This window comes from Pyrus communis, chromosome 4 (genome assembly GCF_963583255.1).
Source record: "Pyrus communis chromosome 4, drPyrComm1.1, whole genome shotgun sequence".
Lineage (NCBI taxonomy): Eukaryota > Viridiplantae > Streptophyta > Magnoliopsida > Rosales > Rosaceae > Pyrus > Pyrus communis.
This window is the reverse complement of record NC_084806.1, coordinates 28428752-28447897: the sequence shown is the minus strand read 5'-3', so window position 1 is coordinate 28447897 and position 19146 is coordinate 28428752. Positions and strand designations below refer to the sequence as shown.

The following is a 19146-nucleotide window of genomic DNA, read 5'->3' as shown; positions in this document are numbered from 1 at the left end:
ATGCCGCTCACTTGGGCTTAGGGTTTTGGACGATGGTGGCTTCGCGGCTCGGTGGCCCGGCTCAAAGCCGTGGTTTCTGCGCGATTAGGGTTTTGAAAACCCTCTAGTTTATGCTTTTCGATATTGTATCTCAACAAGTAATCGACCCATTGGATCACAATAATAAATAATTATAACAAGATGCAATTAAAAAAAAAAAAAAAGTTAGAATACTTGGACGATGAGCAATTTCGATAACGTTTCTTGAGGTTTTGGCTCTTCTTCTCACAAAGTCACGTTCATTCTAATATCATATAGTAAAATAATTCTCAAGTAGGATGAGAGAGGAACAACGGTGGAGAGAGAAGGGCACAAGTGATTTGTGATAATGGAGTTTCACCTTCGGGCCTTGTGCCTTTATTTATATTAATCATGATGAACTTTACTTGCCTACAAGTAATACAAGTCTATAAGAATTTGATCTTCAAATCCATTTTACATTAAATTTATACAATCATATTCCTAGATATTATTCACAACACAAATATATTTGGGAAATTGACATAAATAGGCTATTTTTTTAATCTTTAGACCAAAATAAGACAAACAAGCCATACACACTCTATACACAAAAGCAAAATGACGAAAATACTCGCATATAAATTGTAAAAACTCACAGCTCATTGCGTAATTTTTCTGATTTCGAGGACAGAGCTATAATTGGCTTGTCTTTTTAGTACATTTACCGTTTTTCCCTTTTACAATGAAAACTGATAAGAAACATAATTTTCCATCTCCAGCATATTATGCACTCAAACGAGCTCCATACCCAGATAGTGTCTATGTTGTGGGAAGTCAAACAAAAGAGCGTTAGAACTGATCCTATCATGATTCATCATCACTACTCTCAACAAGGATAAGTTGCTTTTTGCTCTTTAGCCTTTTTGAGGCTCTGTTTTCATTTTCTTCTTCTTCTTTAACCTCATCAGGCTGCGCCGAATCAGCATACTTTGTCACTTGTTCAAGGATTCTACTTCCGTATTTCTCCGTCTTCACTTTTCCAATTATATTCTCCAACTGCAAAGAAATTAAATATGTTTCATGCATAAATTCAGGACACCTACCCCTTGTTTGCATAGCAACAACATAGATTAATAGCATATAATACATTGCACCGAAGCGCTCGCACTACAAGTTTTCATCAAACAGAAGATATCGAATTACTTAAATTGTTGCAAGAGATCTCCCCCTACACAACCACACCCCCCCCCCCCCCCCCCCCCAAACTAATGAGCTGAAATGTTAACGTAATGAGGCTGAAACTTTTTGTATGTATCTTAAATGGAATAGTGTTCACAAAACTAACCAGTTCCATTGAATTTGGCTTCTGGGCACTTATCAAGCTGATTTGTTGAGTAGACAGAACAGAATGTGGAAATATTCCTCCATGAACTGAAGATAGTTCCTTCCTCAGCTCGTCAAGCTTCAATTCCAGAGTAGAGGAAGCACGACTGTGTTTAACTGATCTCATACCAGCTACTTTCTTTTGTCCGCTAGTCATTTCAAGCTTTATGCTTCTCTTACCTAAATGTGAAATGAATTGATGTCAATTAGAGCTAACCAGAAAAGAAGCGAAAACGGAGTCAAGAGTAACATAAAACGTTTTTTCCAAGCGGTTACTATGAGTTTCAGTAGTTCATGGACAGTGAAAGGTGAAATGTAGGTGATCATGACACTGAAATTGAGTCAAGTTACATCACAATTCTCTTTCTTTCTATTTGCAGGTACGGCGCTCAAAAAGGAAAATATGCATCTTATTAGAGCATCTCCAATGGTATAGGCAATTAAAGTAGGCAAAATTGTACTATAAAAGCTGATGTGGCATGTTGGCTACTCAATTGCCCCATGGAAAAAGTGTCACTCCAATGGATTAAGCAATCAAATGGGTTTGCCTAATCAATTGCCTACTCCATTGGAGATGCTCTTAGACCAAATTTTCAGCACAGGAACCTAAACAACCGATATAAAACAGGTATAAAGTAGGCTCTAGGTAAATTGGACCATCAACGATATTTTCTTTAATAAACATGTATCACGTGCAGTAGCACCCATAGGTGTAAGAATATTTTACACCAAATTACAGGGGCGTGCAATTTGGCCAGATTGACCAATATAGACATATATCCAAAGTTAGCGTAAAAGCGGATCTTTACTTCTACAGTTAATCACTTTCATACTGTAACCGACATGTTTTATTTTGCTATTATTAATGGAATATAGACATATCAAGAATAGCATTCAAGGAAACTTGTGATAATATGCGACTCCTTTTCTTAGAATACCTCAAAATGTAAAACTATCTGACGTTCTGCAATTCACATAAGGGTTAGACTTGAGAACAGCAAAACTAGAAACTCACTCCAAATGGGATGGAAAATGGCTTAAGTTTCGCAATTCTCACAGTTAGCATTCCACCTTCAAAGATATCCTCTAGGGCATGGTTAAAGCTTCTGCAAACTTCTATAACAGAACTGGTAAGTAAATTAGAACTTAAATGCTGCAGTATTACTTTGAAATAGGAGAGCCCAAAAGGACTCATGACTGTCTCATTGGCAATATCTTAAAGGCACAAGCACCTTTTGATCTGGGTGATCCTAGCAGGTGTAGTCTTTGAGAATGAGCTGTAAATTTGACAGTTTGGATCACTGAATTCTAGTGCGGTGTGCCCCTATATAAATGTTCTAGGTAAATTCTTGTTATATTTACAAAGCATTATGGATAAATCATCAATCTCTGCCTATTACAAGACTGATTTTTTTCTTAAAGGGGGTTCAACATCAACTCGTTAAGTAGGACATTAACATTATCATGACAAGCTTATGGGTGTTTTGACAGTACTGTCCTTGCAAAGGCACCAGTTATGCTACAAGATATGTCGTTCTTAAAATAAAATGCCTCAAACTGTAACTTTCAAAAAGTAGCATTTCAGATAATACCATAAACTTTTCCTGTATAAAATATGTTAATATAAAGAGATTGGAATACAAATCTCTTATTAGATTTCGACAACACAACTTCTTATACGCGGCATCTTTCAAGAAAGAATAATTTCTGACCTTGCAATACTTGCTTTGCCAAGGGTCCTATTGTTACATATGCATTTGTGGCATAAGCTGTATGCTGAAATTCTTCTTTCTGCATCAAGAACAGTGTGATTCTATATCACGTACTTGAAACAACCATATCAGAGTTATCAAGATTCAACAAAATTAATAACATGCTTACAGAAGATTTAACAGGGCATAATTTATAGAGAATGAAAAATAAAAACCTTGGGAGACAAATTTTTTGTCTTGCAAAAAAAAAAAAAATTAATAATAACAACAATATGCTTTAACGAAATAATTCAGAAACTAAAAGAAAATAGCACTGTAACAGAATTATGAGGCCCAAAAGCTTAAGCTGAGAGCCAACATCAATGTATATCAAACTTACAATCCTCACCTGCAGCCCCACCCTATGCATGGACAAGCAAACAAATGCAGCTAGAGATTGGAGATTTTAGGACCTTCGAAACCAGAGCCTTCCCATAATTTTTGGCAAATAAGCAGACCCCAAAAGGCTTATGGGTCTATTTGATTCGCTGATGAGATAGACGAGAATGAGATCCCGTTCTCATGTTTAGGAAGACCATTGATGGAAACAGATAACTGCCACAATGTATTCCAAGCACATGAAAGGGGAATCTCATACCCTTTGGGGTGTTTTTCCCATGACTAGAGAAATGCAAACAATGCATCTTTTGTGACTAAATTATCTTGGTTGACAATTTAGAATACAACTTTTTTATACACAATGCTGGGGTATGATTCAAAGGCTAAAAAAAAAAAAATTGGTTCTGATAACTGCATAGTCAGAATGAAAAACAATGAAATTTTCCTTGATGTCATTCTCATTTCCACATTTTGGAACACTCAAAATCTTCTATTCCCATCCCCCAGGAATGAGCATGGGTATTTCCTGCCCAAAGAGCAAATCCCGCAAACCAAATGGGCCAAATGAACCTTAGGGGTTCAGGAATGGCCAAAAATGTATATCACACTACCAAATATTATTTAAAACCTTGCAGGAACATCAAGGTTTAAGACCAAATACATGCAAATGCCGGAACATTAAAAATTAGGAATCTTAAAGAGTTTTCTGTGATTGTCAAAAACCAGATCAGAAAAAAATCAAAAAATTGAGAACGACGACTTTTTCAAGGTCCAAGAGTTCGACTTCTTACCAAAAATCGATCTAATATAAGCTGTATGACAAGCTTCTCTATTTCCTCTCTGTTCAGCTCAGAACCTGAGTAATTCATACACCAATGATAAGTTTCCATTTATTAAATGATAACATGTCAGAATTTGTGTTTTAAGTTAAATCTCTCTTGATTTTTTTTTTCTTTTTGTTCCATAATTTATTAATGTATAAGTGAAAGGCTATATGATTGTTGGTTCATTATATATTTTCAAAAATATTACTTTACGCGATAGAAAACTGATTAACAAGTCAATTATATAGTAACTACTAAATAATGTGCAATTGAGTAGTGTGCCCTGTGAACTAACTATATGGCTCCGCCATTGACACCACTTGGAACTACAGAATAGAAAATACAATATGCCCCTCCAGTTCTTTCCAAAAGTTTCATGCCTCTCACACCTTTGACCCCACAAGGCCTACACACTACAGAAAACAACCCCTCGTTCCCATCACTAGATCTTAGACAAGCAGAAATCGTGAATAGACCAAAATATAATACGACAGAGACAGTTCTAGCATTCTTATAATAACATAATAAAGGCACAGCCTTCGACGTACACAAACTTCATTTTTCCTAAGTAAACTAAAAACCCTCTATTTCTTTTTTCACTCCTCAGTAGATATCACTATTATAGGGAAAGCTGATCAATGCATTGTGCTAGTATGTAACTCAGATTGAAATTAAAAAACTGAATTAGTTTACCATTATTTTCTGGTTGTACAAACATTTCCTTGATAGCTAAAATGGTACATTTATTACACCGGAATCAATTTTTTTTTTCTTTTTTTTAGAAGAAGAAATGATAACAATTTATTAAAACAATAACATGAATTACAAAATAGTGGATAAGAAATCCACCATCCAGCAAAACTAGCTAAGACCTCTCAAGTAGATCTATTTACAAGTAACTAAAACTGAATCAAAATCATTTTACGGCTGCTAACATATCCCACACTATATGAGAAAGAGAATAATCCCTGAACTCATTCCTAGATCTACTACACCAGAATCAATCATCTAATACAAAAAGAATTATATAATGAAGCAATAAACATACCTAGTTCCTTGTGCTTTATTTTGATTTTATCAACTAATTGCAGCACAGTCAATCTTTGATCATTTTCTTGTACATCTTGCAGCAAAGAAATAATAACCTTTGCATGACCTGTAAAGCATGCCAACAGTATGAACGAAACTAATAGACAATTATAAAGAATTGTACTCTTTTCTTTTGAAGAGAACGCAAAGAAACATACGTGACACATCCAGTTCTTTAACCTCATTGGAAAATGCACAGTTGTCACACATCCCTGAGATAGCATACATTAGTTATAAGAACTAGTAAAACCAAACAAAGGACGTGTGTCCCCATGTGTGCTTATGCATGTGCTCTTGAGCATACAGAGGAACAACCAATAACACTTTATTACCATTGCAGTCCTGTAATGGCTCAGCAAAATGGCGGAAAAACGAACTACGGCGGCATTGTCTTTTTGACTGCAATTTTAAAGAGAAATTGATAAGACTAATGTTAGATTTACTACTTTTATTACAAAAAATCAAATGCATGTGGCGCAAGGCTACAAATATTACGAAACTATGTAACTGGTAGGACGACTAAAATGAAAACAGATACTACCTGACAATATCGTACTATGTCATAAAGGTTCTGCAATCCAGAATTTTCATAGAAGACCATTGAACTCTGCTCAGAGAAAATAATATCTAAAGATCACATTGTTTTGGAAATTATACATGAACCAGCACGATAGCCGAAAATAATACCTGTCTAGGAACATCACCAGGTCTAAAATACAGTAGGCATTGAGAAGGGAGTCCATCTCGTCCAGCTCGGCCACTTTCCTGGACTTACGAAGGTTACAGAAGGGATAAAATTAAAGGATATGTAAGTTAGCAGCTGGGAAGGTGAAAAACCTGGTAGTATGTTTCCATTGATTTACTTAGGCTGTGATGGATGACAAACCTGACTACAAGCAGTTACCAAGTATTAGATATAACAGGAAAAGAAAAAGACTTCTTTGACTGAACAGAAAAATAAGATTAAATTTGTATTTGTATGCAAACTTCAAATGGCATGGAAAAACAAGACAACATAAGGAAATAGAAGATAAGTGAAGAAAGAAAGCATCAACTACACAAGTTTTGCTGTCTGTGATCCCAAGACCTTGAACATTAGACTGAACTTGTCCCCGATCCACCCATATATGAAACTTTTCCCCATAAAATGTTACTCATACTTAACAATTTAAATTCTTATGTTATTCATTATTATGAAAAATTATTCCCCCTTTAATATCATTATATTTATAAGGTGCTAAGATTTCCATTGAAAACAAAAGGAAATTACAACACAAGAGACATGGTGTTCCCTGAACTACATGCAATTAAAGAACAAGAAAAGATAAAAGCAAGAAAACAAACAAAAGAACTAACAAACATAGAACAGTCCCCAATCAGGAAATAAAATCGCATAAACAATCAGTCCATACTATCTGAGCCAAAAGGATGTCCAGAAACAAACTCTAACCCACAAGTAATCCACATTCTCCCCCTTCACACCCTAAATGTTTCCCCTATTTCTCTCCATTCAAACAAAACAAAATAAAACTGCCAGCACCAAGCCCTTTTTCCCAACTTAGGCTTCTCACAAATAATGCAATACAAGATTATGGGATTGCCCGAATCAAACTGCACCTTTCTTTATTTTCTGAACCTCTAGTTGTATTAGCTCTGTAAAGATTCCAAGCAATTAGGTTATTTCTACACATTAATGATAATATGCTTTTATTGGGGAAAATACATGAACATTGCAAATTTAAGACCGAGTGCCCAAGAGTTGGGCTATGTGTGCTGGTCATAATGCTCAATTCAGAGAGAAACAAAGGACCCAAGTAACCAGCTCGGGCCCCTTACGTCTCAGTTTTGATAGTACTATTGATCGAAGAAATAAAAACATGGTCATTATGATGTAAAAGGAGTAAATTATAAATCAAGTTGCAGATTCGAGCTAAAGATCATTTCCCTTTTGGGACTCACCATGTTAAAAGAATCAAATCACCATTCAATCATCTATTAAGGTTCTCTTAGTTTACTGTTTAGTGAATATTTTTGCAGATTCAGACCTTATGTACAGTACTGATAGTGTGTATGTGCTGGGAAATTAGGAATATCTTGACCTGTATGCATAATAGTTTTCAGAACTTCATGATTCATAAATGACTCCCATTAGGAGTCAAGTCCAAATATGATGACCAGAAAACCACCATAATCTATTAAGTCCCCACACACTGTCAATGCAAAGAAGATAAATTTCGATTGGAGAACTCATACAACACAAAATCAAAACAAATAATGTTGACGGACTAACCATCTGGTTTGTTGATTCCCATGCCAAATGCTACCTGGAATGCATATGCAAGCTAAGGTATAAGGAAGATAAATAGGAAAACAATAAAGTTCTTTATGGTGAAAAAGGGAACTGCAAACAAACATACAGTGCCTACGATGACTTGTAGCTTTCCATTGCTCCACCTGTGCTATCAAACATACGAAAGAGGAGAAAGTGACTAAACAAAAGAATATGCATTAAGACGTGATGATGTGTGAGCTTGGAATAGGCGATACGCATACAGAGTTACCTGAACATCCATAAAGATAATACTAGTTGCTAAAAATAGATAATAAAGGGTAACAATTGAGTTTTAAGAGGCGGGCTTGAATAATATGAGCTGGGCATTCAGTTAATAAAACTATATATTAATCTTCAATCCTGCAGGTAACCCATAAAGGTTGACAATCTAAACCAAGTTTTCAAGCATCTAAAGATCAACAACTAATGTAAAACAAATTGTGGAGAGCAAAATGCCCCTCTCTGAGCCCTCTCGAGGCTCTAAACCTACCTCTCGGTCTGCCATCAATTATCTCTTAAAAATTAGATAAACTCACTACTAATCCCTGTCCTCCACCTCCTAACACATGAGCTAGGAATGGTAATTAACAATCAAAATGGTCATATGCTTGGGTAGCAAATACGATATGCATATCCAATTCTTCATTCTGTGTATCGTGACATCGTCTGAATTTTGGGCAACTTTGACTTTTGGATATGATACTTACTTACTTAGGGAAAAGATATCCAGAATTTCAAGGAATGTGACAAATAAGAGGTTAATCCATGGTATACTTTAGTCAGCACTCAGTACAAACAATCCAGAAAGATTTTGTCCCTTAAAAAAAATAAAAGAATAGACCAGCATAATTAGCAACATTCATGTAATTCCATGATACCCATGTTACGTTTTTGGTTCGTCTTTTGTTAAAGTCCTACTTTGTTTAGGATTGTATTTTGGAAAGCTAAAGGTGCACAGATTCTTGTACTACAAGGATTAGGGAAGAATTAAGTTTTCTTATACAATTAGATTAGGAACCCAAGAAGGAAAATTGGAATAGGAAAGAAAGTTTACTTTCCTATCCCATGTATAATATGAAAATTGCTTTTAGCAATGGCAGCACAGCATGACATGGAGATTGAGCAGATGGATGTGAAGACTGCGTTTCTCCATCGGGATCCAGAGGAAACAATTTCATGGCTCAACCAAAAGGGTTTTCCAAATATGGGAAAGAAAACCTAGTATGTCGACTCAGGAAGTCCCTGTATGGCCTGAAGCAGTCTCCAAGGCAGTGGTACAAGAGATTTGATTCCTTTATGCTGAAAATTAATTTTAGGAAATTGCTTGTATGATTGTTAGTATCATGTATTCCAAGATGGGATGAGCATATTGTTGCTGCTATATGTGGATGACACACTAATATCTTGTCAAGCCAAGTCTAGAATTCAAGACTTGAAGAAGATGTTAAGCAAGGAGTTCAACATGAAGGATCTAGGTGCTGCGTAAAAGATCCTTGGCATGGAAATTCAGAGAGATAGGACCGGTGGTAGGATCTATATATCACAAGCCAAATATATCCATAAGGTTCTTGTGAAGTTCAACATGCTAGAAGCAAAGTCAGTTTCGACTTCTTTGGCGGCTCACTTCAGATTAAGTGGCCAATAGTGTCCTAAGTCAGAAAAAGAGAAATCAGATATGGAGAAGGTTCCCTATGCTAAGGTTGGGGGCTGCCTATGGTTTGCAATGGTGTGACACGAACCGACTTAACTCAAGCAATCAGCGTCATTTCCAAGTACATGGCAAATCCAGGAAAGCAACAATGGGATGCAGTAAAGTTGATTCTGCATTACTTGAGAGGTTCTTGGTGACAAGGGTGTTAGGGTACATTGATGCTGACTCTGCAGGGGACTTGGAAGAAATTCAAGCATTGCTTGAACTTGATTGATCTCATTGAATGATCAAGGTGGAGCACCTCCTCACTTGAGGTAGGCGAGAAGAAGTTTGCCAAGGTGAAGGTCCTTGAAGATTTCCAGAGCTGCTTCAAGAAGGTTCGAACATAATCTGGGGTGCAACAGTCAAGACTTGGTTCGACTCACCAAGGTGGAGATTATTAGCTTTTTGATCCGTCTTTTGTTAACCTCCTATCTTGTTTAGGGTTGTATTAGGAAACCAAAAGGAGCACAGATTCTTGTCCTACTAGGATTAGGAAAAAATTAAGTTCTCTTGTACAATTAGATTAGGAATCCTAGAAGCCAAACTGGATAGGAAAGAAAGTGTACTTTTCCTATCCCATATAGAATAGGAAACCTAATCAGAAAATAGGATGTAAACCGCACCCTATACTTATAAATAGAGGTGCGGGAAAGGCTAAAAAGAAAGTGAGAAAACAGAGAGACAGCCGAGGGAAGAAAGGGATTAGTTCTAGGGTTTGCAAAAGTACTGTATGCTCTATTATTTATCAAAGAAGTCATGGCTTCTCTACCTAGAGAAATCACAACTGGACGTAGGCACAAGTTCTACCAAACCAGTATAAATCTTGTGTGTTTCTGGTTATTCTCTAATTTGCTAAGTTTAATTTATTGCCGGATACATCAAAGAGCAAATTCCAGAGGAGAGTCGAAGTAATAACAACCCTCAGCCACAAATCATACTGGAAAAATAATCTCTGCAAAATATCTATAATGAGTCAATAAATTTACCGCTTATGAACATTTTCACGAGCATTTGCATCCATGTCTGCATGATAATGATGAGCTGATATTCCTTTCTCACGCAGCTCCTTTGCAACCTAGAATTCTAAACGTAAGGAATTATGTATAATGCTATTTTGGACAAGCAATTATGTATGATGCTACAACCTAAAACTCCTTTCTATGCATGACAATTATGCTAAAGCCCCAATCATGTGTGAATTTACGCTAAGTAAGCAAATTCTTGCAAAAAATATATATAATAATCCAGTTTAAATAACTTAAACAGTTGTGGTCATGGGTCATATCAGACTCACTGTAGCCGACAAGAGAGAGAGAGAGAGAGAGAGAGAGACTCAACAACAGAATCCTATAAAACTTACGTTTACAAAACAGGATACAAAGTGTGTTCTAAGTGAAAATTATCTATAGGGAAAGATTTCTATATTTCGGAAATATGCTCAAAACTGCGATACTTAAGCAATTCTGTTTTGACTCCAAAAAAATTTTGGAAATTTGTTAACATATCAAAAGTTTATCTAACCAAATTCAGGCATTTTGCTTTAAAACTGCTTACAGTTCCATCATTTCAGGATTTATTTTGTCCATATCTGTTATCACTTTTTACAAATTATGTGACAGTCAACCAAAAGCAACCAACAATGAAAATAAACAAACAACACAGACCTGTTCACATTCCTTTCGAGAAAAGCAATACACTATGCCAGATTCATGATCTGAATAAGAGTGATGAATAAATTCTGCAATTTCATCAACCACCACCTTGCCAACTGAAGACTTCTCTCGTACCTAAAGCATAAAGTATTATGGCTACCCCTCTTCAAATTCAAAGCCAGAAACAATGAAAAAACAAACAAACCATATAAAATAGATTTGGCCTGTTGACTGTGCTGACAAATTTTACACATCTAGGAATGTGAAGCATCTCCATCAGATCACTTTGCACTTTCTGGGTAGCAGTGGCCTGCAGTATGACAAACCCATCAAGTCAACCAAAAAATACGATTAGAAGCAAGCACATGGTTACTCCATTCTTTTCATCCCTCTATATTATCCACGAATGAAGGTTAAACCGCAAACCCCAAACTGCTTTTTCCTGTTCTATTAGTTTCATATGAGTTGATTGAAATACCCCAATAATTTAAGGAATTTATTATCAAATTTGAAAGCACTCAATAGCATCATTTTGCCAGATACAGAACAAAAAATAACAGCCCCTCTGTCATGCTTTCCTTTGCTTCTCTACCACCAGCATGGAAGAGAAAATTGTGACCAGCATTCAGCAAATTATTACCATAAACTTTGGGAACTGTTATTAGCACTCCAAAAATCTCATTCTACACTCCTCACAAATGTAATTTTCTTTCCAATTATAGAAAGTTTGGAGTGCAACATGAGATTGTTGGAGTGCCAATAACAATTCCCTAAATTTTATTAGTACGGAAACTGATACAATACACAATGAAATCAAAGCTCTCGCCAATAAAGAGAAATAAAATTAACAAGGTACCTTAACTTCTATTGAATACCCAAAATTTAAATTGGGGACTTTTTGTTTATTCGAGATGGGAGTGGAAGAAGCTATGGAATTGTGATAGTGCCTCTAAAGAGGATATAAGAATTAAAGACAAAATAAAAACTTACAGTCAGAGCAATCACAGGAACTTTGGGAAACTGAGTCTTGAGGATACCAAGACTTTTGTAGTCAGGTCGAAAATCATGACCCCACTGGCTGCAGCAATGTGCCTCCTGAAAAAATACGCCATGATATTAGACACTACAGAGATATTCAACTTGCTAACTAAAGAATCAAAAATTATTGATTGCTGATAGGATGATAAAGCCAAAATACCAATATGCCTATTTTTACTTCAAGGTATAATGAATCATTCAAGGGAACATACTTACGTCAATAGAAATGAGAGATAGACGACCAGCGTTATGGCACTTTTCAAGTTTTGACATAAACCTCTTACTCTTTGATATCTTTTCTGGCGTCACGTACAATATTTTCAAATCTCCCTCCCCCTTTTCGAGTGACTTGTATATTGACTTCTCCTCCTCCTTATTAGTAGTTGATGTCAACATATGAGCTGGAATGCCTAAAGCTGACAAACCCATCACCTGAAGCAATGGTAGTTTGTTGAATAACCTGACTAAAATCTTCAAGACACATTTTTTGTAAAGTGATGGATAGAATTTATTACAACCTGGTCCTGAATCAATGAAAGCAAAGGACTGACAACAAGAGCAACTCCATCACGAAGAATTGCTGGAAGCTGGTAACAGAGGCTCTTGCCACCACCCGCAGCCATAATCACTAAAACATCTCTTCCACTCATCACAGCATTGATAATCTGGCACGAATTAGCCACTATCAGCAAATCTAAAGAAAGAGATGGGGATAAGCATCTAAAAAACAGTTTGAACTTTAACAACTAAAGGGCAAACTGGCACTAATATAACGCTAGAACTACTGGAGTTCAATTAGCGATACCACCAAGAGAAACACAACTGGTACAGGAGAAAGATAAAACATTCACAATTCCAGCTACCATATCCATCCACTACTTGGGCCAAAGCCCACGTTATCTGATTGGAAGAATTAGTTTTCAGTTTGAATGATCAAAACTAATACTTGTATTATATATAAAATAAAATGACATATGAAACCACAATGAATCAGCTATAAAGACTCGCAAACAACTATTTATGCGAGCGTAGGAGTTGACTTTTCAAATTACAGAAGTACTGATAAGTTCATTAATTATAATTACTAGTAACTGAAATACTTCCTCTTTGTATTCTTTGTGTAGCTATTGACTTCCTCATTTTCACGGAGAAGTGCATACAAAGATTAATCTCAAGTATTCTCTACATATACCAAAGCCTAGAGAAAACTAGGACTTTGTGCTTCTTACCTAGCAGTTGGCCCCTGCCCAAACCCTAGCTGTTGGCAAACTAGTTTTTGTTAGCCAATTTCCCTGTGATCTTCCCAGTGAGCAAAATCTATCCATTTTCCAGGACATGTCAATCTCGTCCCGAGAAGAATACAACACGCTCAGCTGTTTACTGCCACCGCTGCCCTAGAATTTCTAGCTTTCCATATGATTCTATGAAGAATGAGCAAATAATGGGGTTTTTGTCTTTAAACGTGAAATGAAAAGAAAAATGCTTGTACTGTCGTGCTTTTTTCCGCTGCTCTTCCAATTTTTATCCGACTGATTACTAAGCTATTTTTTTTTTCTCTCCTTTGGCCAGCCAATCTCCACACCTTCAACTGAGACAGTGCAATAAGATCCCATATATTCTCTTTCTTGGTAGAGAGCTGACAATATGATAGCAAACAAAGGAGCAGGAAATTTGAAAAAGAACAATCCAGAAATGGAAGTTACCTCTCGCTGATTTGCACGATATGTGGATATGCCAAATAAATTGAACCTAACATCATTAGCTCGAGAATCCCACTCAAATATCCCAGACCAGTTTTCCTCAGCATTTGAAGGACCATTAACAGGATATGATGAATCTTTAGATGCTTCAAGTAAAGCTTGCAGTTCAGATTGCCTTTCATATAACCTCTCTTGTTGGTCAAGCAATATCTTAATTTGGTCTGAAAAACGAGACATACGCATAAATCACTGTGTTCTTAATATATATGAAAAACGTGGACAAACTTCCGTAACTTATTCAAGACAGATCATATCAGATAACATACATTTACTATCTTTTCTATTTTTTAATACGAATTGTCTATCAGAAAATATTATCCGCATTGATCTACCAAAACATACATTTTAAATCCTCTAATGAGTTAGAAGGCTAAAATACAAATTATCCAATGAATCAAATCAGACACAACGGGAAGAAAAACAATATTAGCAAAATTGAAAAATGAGGTCTTCTGAACCCAAATTTGAATCCCCATTCTCGTAATCTGATGATTTTATGCAAGTGGCCCTTTACCACAGTGGTGGAAAGGTGTTGATCCCTTGCATGAGGGTGTGGGTTCAAACCCCGGTCGGTGGCTAATCTAAACATCTAATCTAACAAAATCTATCGTTTGACAAAAAAAAAAATGAGGTGAACCTAACACAGACCAAAAACATCATACATTACAGGGCAGCCTAGCGCACGAGGCTTCAGACATGAGATTTATGGGAATAATAACACCTAATACGTACGCAGCGATACCCCTGTCTCCAGAGAGGCTCCATGACTTGAACAACCAGACACTTGGCACTTAATTCCTCTTATAGTGAATTCGTGATTACTCTCCAGAAAATATTGGTTACACTTGCAATTGCTTTATAATATAGACTTAACAAATTTACCCAGCTCCAAATAAAGCCAATCTCTTAAACTAGTACTCAAAATTCGTAAAGATTAATACTTTAATTCCTCATAAACCATTTTCTTTTCTGGTTTATCATAATAATCCTATCGTAAATTAGGTTTCAAAAACTGAAGCATAGAAAGTATCAAATGAAGAAATAAATAATTATTGAAAAAAAGGGAAAAGGAGAACAGAAAGCGGGGAGAGAGAGAGAGAAAGAGAGGGGTTGGTTACCTTGGACGCCTTGGATTTCAGCCTCTACGTTTTGCAGCTCTTCTGCTATTATGTCCTCCGTTTCCATGCCAAGCTCCTTACGCGACAGAGAGAGACTCAGAGAGAGGGTGATTCGGAACTGCTGCTTTCACCGCAATGCAGCACAGCATACACAATTCCAACGCTAAAAGTTATTACTCTTTCTTTTTTTTTTCTTTTTTTTCCTAGACACTTAAAAAAAAAAAAAAATTATTGATTCGGATTCAATTTTGGTGGTTCAGAATTGAACTGAACTGAATTCAGCCGAAACATACTTCAAGAAAAAACATACAGTATTAGTAACTAATAGAAGATTTTGTCTGAAATCAAGCGTCATGGTGTTCTAGAATTCATAATGGACTTCATTTGAAGTGACGAGGTTTTGTTATTGTTGTTTATGTTAGTATTTATTTTCCAAGCCCAACTCCAAATCAATCTTTAGCCAAATTTCAATCCAAGATTGTAAGCACACTTAAAGGTCCAAATATACTGAAAGCCTTATTCACTATATTTTTTTTTCTTCATTTTCTCTTCAATTTCTAGGTTAACAACAACAAAAATAAATAAATAAGTAAACTAAAATTGAACCAGACAGAATCGAAATAATTTGGTTTCTGGGTGATCTAGACTATCGTGGCACTCCTCTAATTTCTTTGCATGTTTGTTGTCACCCAAAGCTTCTTTCTTGGTGGCTTTAGGTTAAAGAATTTGGCAATTCTAAATCGCTCATTGATTTTAAAGCGTTCTTGGGATATGGTGGATCTCGCTTCTTGTGTGGCTGGGTTTTAAAAAAGGTTCTCTCTATTATCTCTTCACATTTGACTTGGATTGTGGGTGATGGTTCTCAAGTTTTATTTTGGTTTGATAATTGGTTGGGCGGGCCACTTGGATTTCATATCTCAGCATCCCTAATGCTCTTGCTTATACTATCAAAGCCTCGGTGGGCTATTTTATATGCGGTTCTCATTTGGACTTGCCGTAGCATTTCACTACTATTATTTTTCCTGAAGTTGCTGCTTTAATTACAACTACTCCTCTTCCGGTGCTGGCATCTTCTAACTCTTTATGTTGTTCTATCTCTTTTTCTGGTATTCTTATAGCTAAAAAGACTTATTCTCACTTGCTTAACATTGATAGCCAAGTGCTTTGATGGAAAATTAACACACCCCGACCGAGATCAGGGCGTGCTGGCCGTCACGCGGAGGAGACGTAGCCATGTGCACGTGCGGAAGCTAAAGAGAGTAATGTAAAAGTACGAATAATTTAAAATCTAGCATACAAAGTACTAAGACAAGTGCTAGCGTAAGTGAAACGCTAAGTTCAGAGCATAAAGTTTACAGCAGTCCAAAGAAAATGATACGACAATAGTACACCCGAAGGTGACCCTACAATGGTGAGTATCTGTCAGAAATGCCGGGTCGCCCTCTGGGGAAAACCACCGTACCTGCTAGACCACTAGAACCTGGAGGGGCGCAAAAACAAAGGCGTGAGTGGGCAAAAACAAAGCTCTTTGAAAACCATTTAGCAAAATACATTCTAACCCCTCGCCGTAAAACCTGTATACTTCCCAGAAAATAAACATATATACGTATGTATAAATATGCCAAACATACTCAAGGGTATACCAATCATGCTCAAGAATGTGCCATGTCAAAGCCTCATAAATGATATGCAAGTGCTCAGGTATAAATCACATCAATAGCATAACATCTGGCAGCCGGAGTCACCTAACGTGACCTGTACGGCTGCATATAGAGCTCAAATCTCAAACTCAATAACTGAACCTGCCCACGAGTCGGAACCACCTAAAGTGGTCTGTACGACAAGCCTGGGTGTAACATATATGTACGCTCTAGTGCTACGATCACGTGAAGGCTGTGCGAATAATCGCGGGTCACCTACGAGTCGAAACCACCTAATGTGGTCTGTACGACAAGATTGTACACCTAACTTGGATCCAAGTTGAGCGTGTGGTGCGGGAGGTGAACATCACGTGAAGGACTGTGCCCTACTCAGGGCGGGAGCACTAACACCGGGGGTGCAGGTTATGAGCTCTCTAAGCATCTCAAGCTACTACTGAATATAAGCGTGGATAACACTTACCTAGCACTTACCTGTACGTCCACAACACCAATTATGCATATGTATATGTATGCCACTACTAATGCATGTGATTATGCATAAATAAAAATAAATGGTGCATGACATAACATAATTAACCCTTTTTAAATCAATTTCTGGGAATATAAATGTATATAGGTATATACGGAAAACCAAAAGCCCACTCACTGGTAAGTGGAAGGGTCGTAGCCCCCCTGCCTCGAGTGTGCACGCTCGTCCTCGGGATACGAATCACCTATATGCGAAATAACTACGAAAACGTTAATTTAAAAGCACATAACCAACTTCTCGTAATAACTTCTCATACATTGCTCAAAATGGACAAATGAATATACCAACATACTCTACACAACCTCAAGATCACAACCATATTTTTAGAAAAATTTTCCTCCGCCGCACGCGCCCCCACGCGCAGGCCAAGGCACGGCCACACGCACCGGCCACGCGCAAGCACGTGCGGTGCACATGGACGGCGTCAACTGACGTCGTTAGGAATATTCCGTCAGTTTTGACAGATTCCGTCAACGGCGTCAGGAATATTCCGTCAGATTTGACGGAATATTCCGTCACCTTCTCCGGCGAACCTCCGGCGCCGGCGACGGCGCCGGAAAACTGGAAAAACTTCAAACTTCGTTTTCTCACTCGTTTCTCAACCAATTTTCATGATTTTTGAACCAAAATGAAGCTTAGGACTAGTAGAATCACGATAAACCACTTTTAAAGCCTAAAAACTACTAGATCATACCTGTCAACAACTTCAAAAGTCGGCCAACTTCAAACCAGGTTATTCCGACGTCAAAACTCGTCCAACGAAGCACTCCGAGGTTCCTTGGGACCTCACTAAGACACCTATGAGCTTCAAAAGTCCAAAAACATGCTAGATTAAGTTGCATGAATAGTACTCAAATCGGACCACCTCGAATCGACGTGAAAACGTTAGAGTTCTTACCTGAAAATGGTATGATTGTGCTCCTCTCAACCTCACGAGTTCAATGGTGTAGTTGGTTCCCTCGATCTACTAAGGTTTGGGTGAGTTGTGTGTTGTCCGTACGTTTATGGTGAGTGGGAAGGGAAAGGGAACTCGAGGGAGAGAGAGAAACAGGGAAAAAACAGAGGGAGAGGGAAACACGGGAGAGAGAGAGACAGTGTGTGTGAGTGTGTGTGTGTGGTCCAACACATGCCACACCACACCAAACAACCAATAACGTGACAAAAACGAACTAGGGGCAAAGTCGTAATTTCACACGTACGTTAATATGAATTTTGGGACGGGATGTCACAAAAATCATTTGGTCTCATCAGATTTAACCAAAGCAAATCATAATTGTTTGGAAAAGTCTTACACACTAGTCTCCTGACTGATACGTCAGCTCTTGAGTATCTCCCTCAAATTTTTTTTAGAATGCTTTTGGACTGTTGGTCTTTGGTCTTGGTTGTTGGAGCTTTTTCGTTGTCCTTCTCTAGTAGTACAATCAATGTTACATGTTTTTTGGAAAACATTTCTTAGAACTTTTTCTGGTTGTAATGGAAAACTTTGGATTATAGTGGCACATACTTTTATATGGGCATTTGGTTTCTTCATAATCAAATTAGTTTCAGGGCAAATGCTAAGTGCTGGCTAGCCGTTCGGTTTTGAACTTTTTCTGGTTGTAATGGAAAACTTTGGATTATAGTGGCACATACTTTTATATGGGCATTTGGTTTCTTCATAATCAAATTAGTTTCAGGGCAGATGCTAAGTGCTGGCTAGCCGTTCGGTTTTGTGACTCAGCTCTATTGTGTTTGTGAAGTGGTAGCTCATCCTCTTCAATGTTGTCTATTTTCTCAATATTGGGTATCTCGTTGCTTTCTATTATGGCTCCATCCTTTATTCCAGTCATTTGAAGGTTGCCAAATGTTGGGTGGTTCAAGGTTAATGTCGATGGGTCTTATGCTAATGAATGTGCCAGATTTTGAGGGATTTTTCGCTCATCGGAGGGTAGGGCATTTGGTGCTTTTGAATCAAACATAAAATTTGTAGGTTCAATT

The 19146-nt window shown here is 37.2% G+C and overlaps 1 protein-coding gene across 3 annotated transcripts; it reads right to left on the bottom strand.

Annotated features, from left to right (window-relative positions):
• Positions 1–642: 642 nt before the first annotated feature.
• On the bottom strand, positions 643–15193 carry LOC137730919 (ATP-dependent DNA helicase Q-like 2). Of its 3 annotated transcripts, none has more exons than XM_068469922.1 (20): positions 14980–15189; positions 13805–14022; positions 12620–12766; positions 12318–12533; positions 12054–12158; positions 11269–11373; positions 11076–11198; positions 10398–10486; positions 7804–7840; positions 7677–7710; positions 6224–6276; positions 6074–6151; positions 5928–5993; positions 5719–5785; positions 5545–5598; positions 5346–5453; positions 4265–4329; positions 3096–3174; positions 1346–1563; positions 643–1056 (listed from the first exon to the last, which is right to left on the bottom strand). In XM_068469922.1, exons 1-20 carry the CDS (start codon positions 15044–15046, stop codon positions 865–867), a joined length of 2121 nt encoding a protein of 706 aa, XP_068326023.1. In that variant the 5' UTR covers positions 15047–15189; the 3' UTR covers positions 643–864. The 3 variants fall into 3 exon arrangements, with proteins under 3 accessions (XP_068326023.1, XP_068326025.1, XP_068326026.1); XM_068469924.1 differs by lacking the exon at positions 14980–15189 and adding an exon at positions 13331–13689 and having other exon boundaries at positions 13805–13934; XM_068469925.1 differs by lacking the exons at positions 643–1056; positions 1346–1563 and adding an exon at positions 1677–1714 and having other exon boundaries at positions 14980–15193.
• Between the last annotated feature and the right edge of the window lie 3953 nt (positions 15194–19146).

Coding starts and splice junctions, on each gene's coding strand:
- LOC137730919 (XM_068469922.1), bottom strand. CDS start 15,046: ATGGAAACGGAGGACATAATAGCAGAAGAGCTGCAAAACGTAGAGGCT. Junction 10,487..11,075: donor CTCGAAAGGAATGTGAACAG/GTCTGTGTTGTT, acceptor TTAGAATTCTAG/GTTGCAAAGGAGCTGCGTGA. Junction 6,152..6,223: donor CAATGGAAACATACTACCAG/GTTTTTCACCTT, acceptor TCGTAAGTCCAG/GAAAGTGGCCGAGCTGGACG.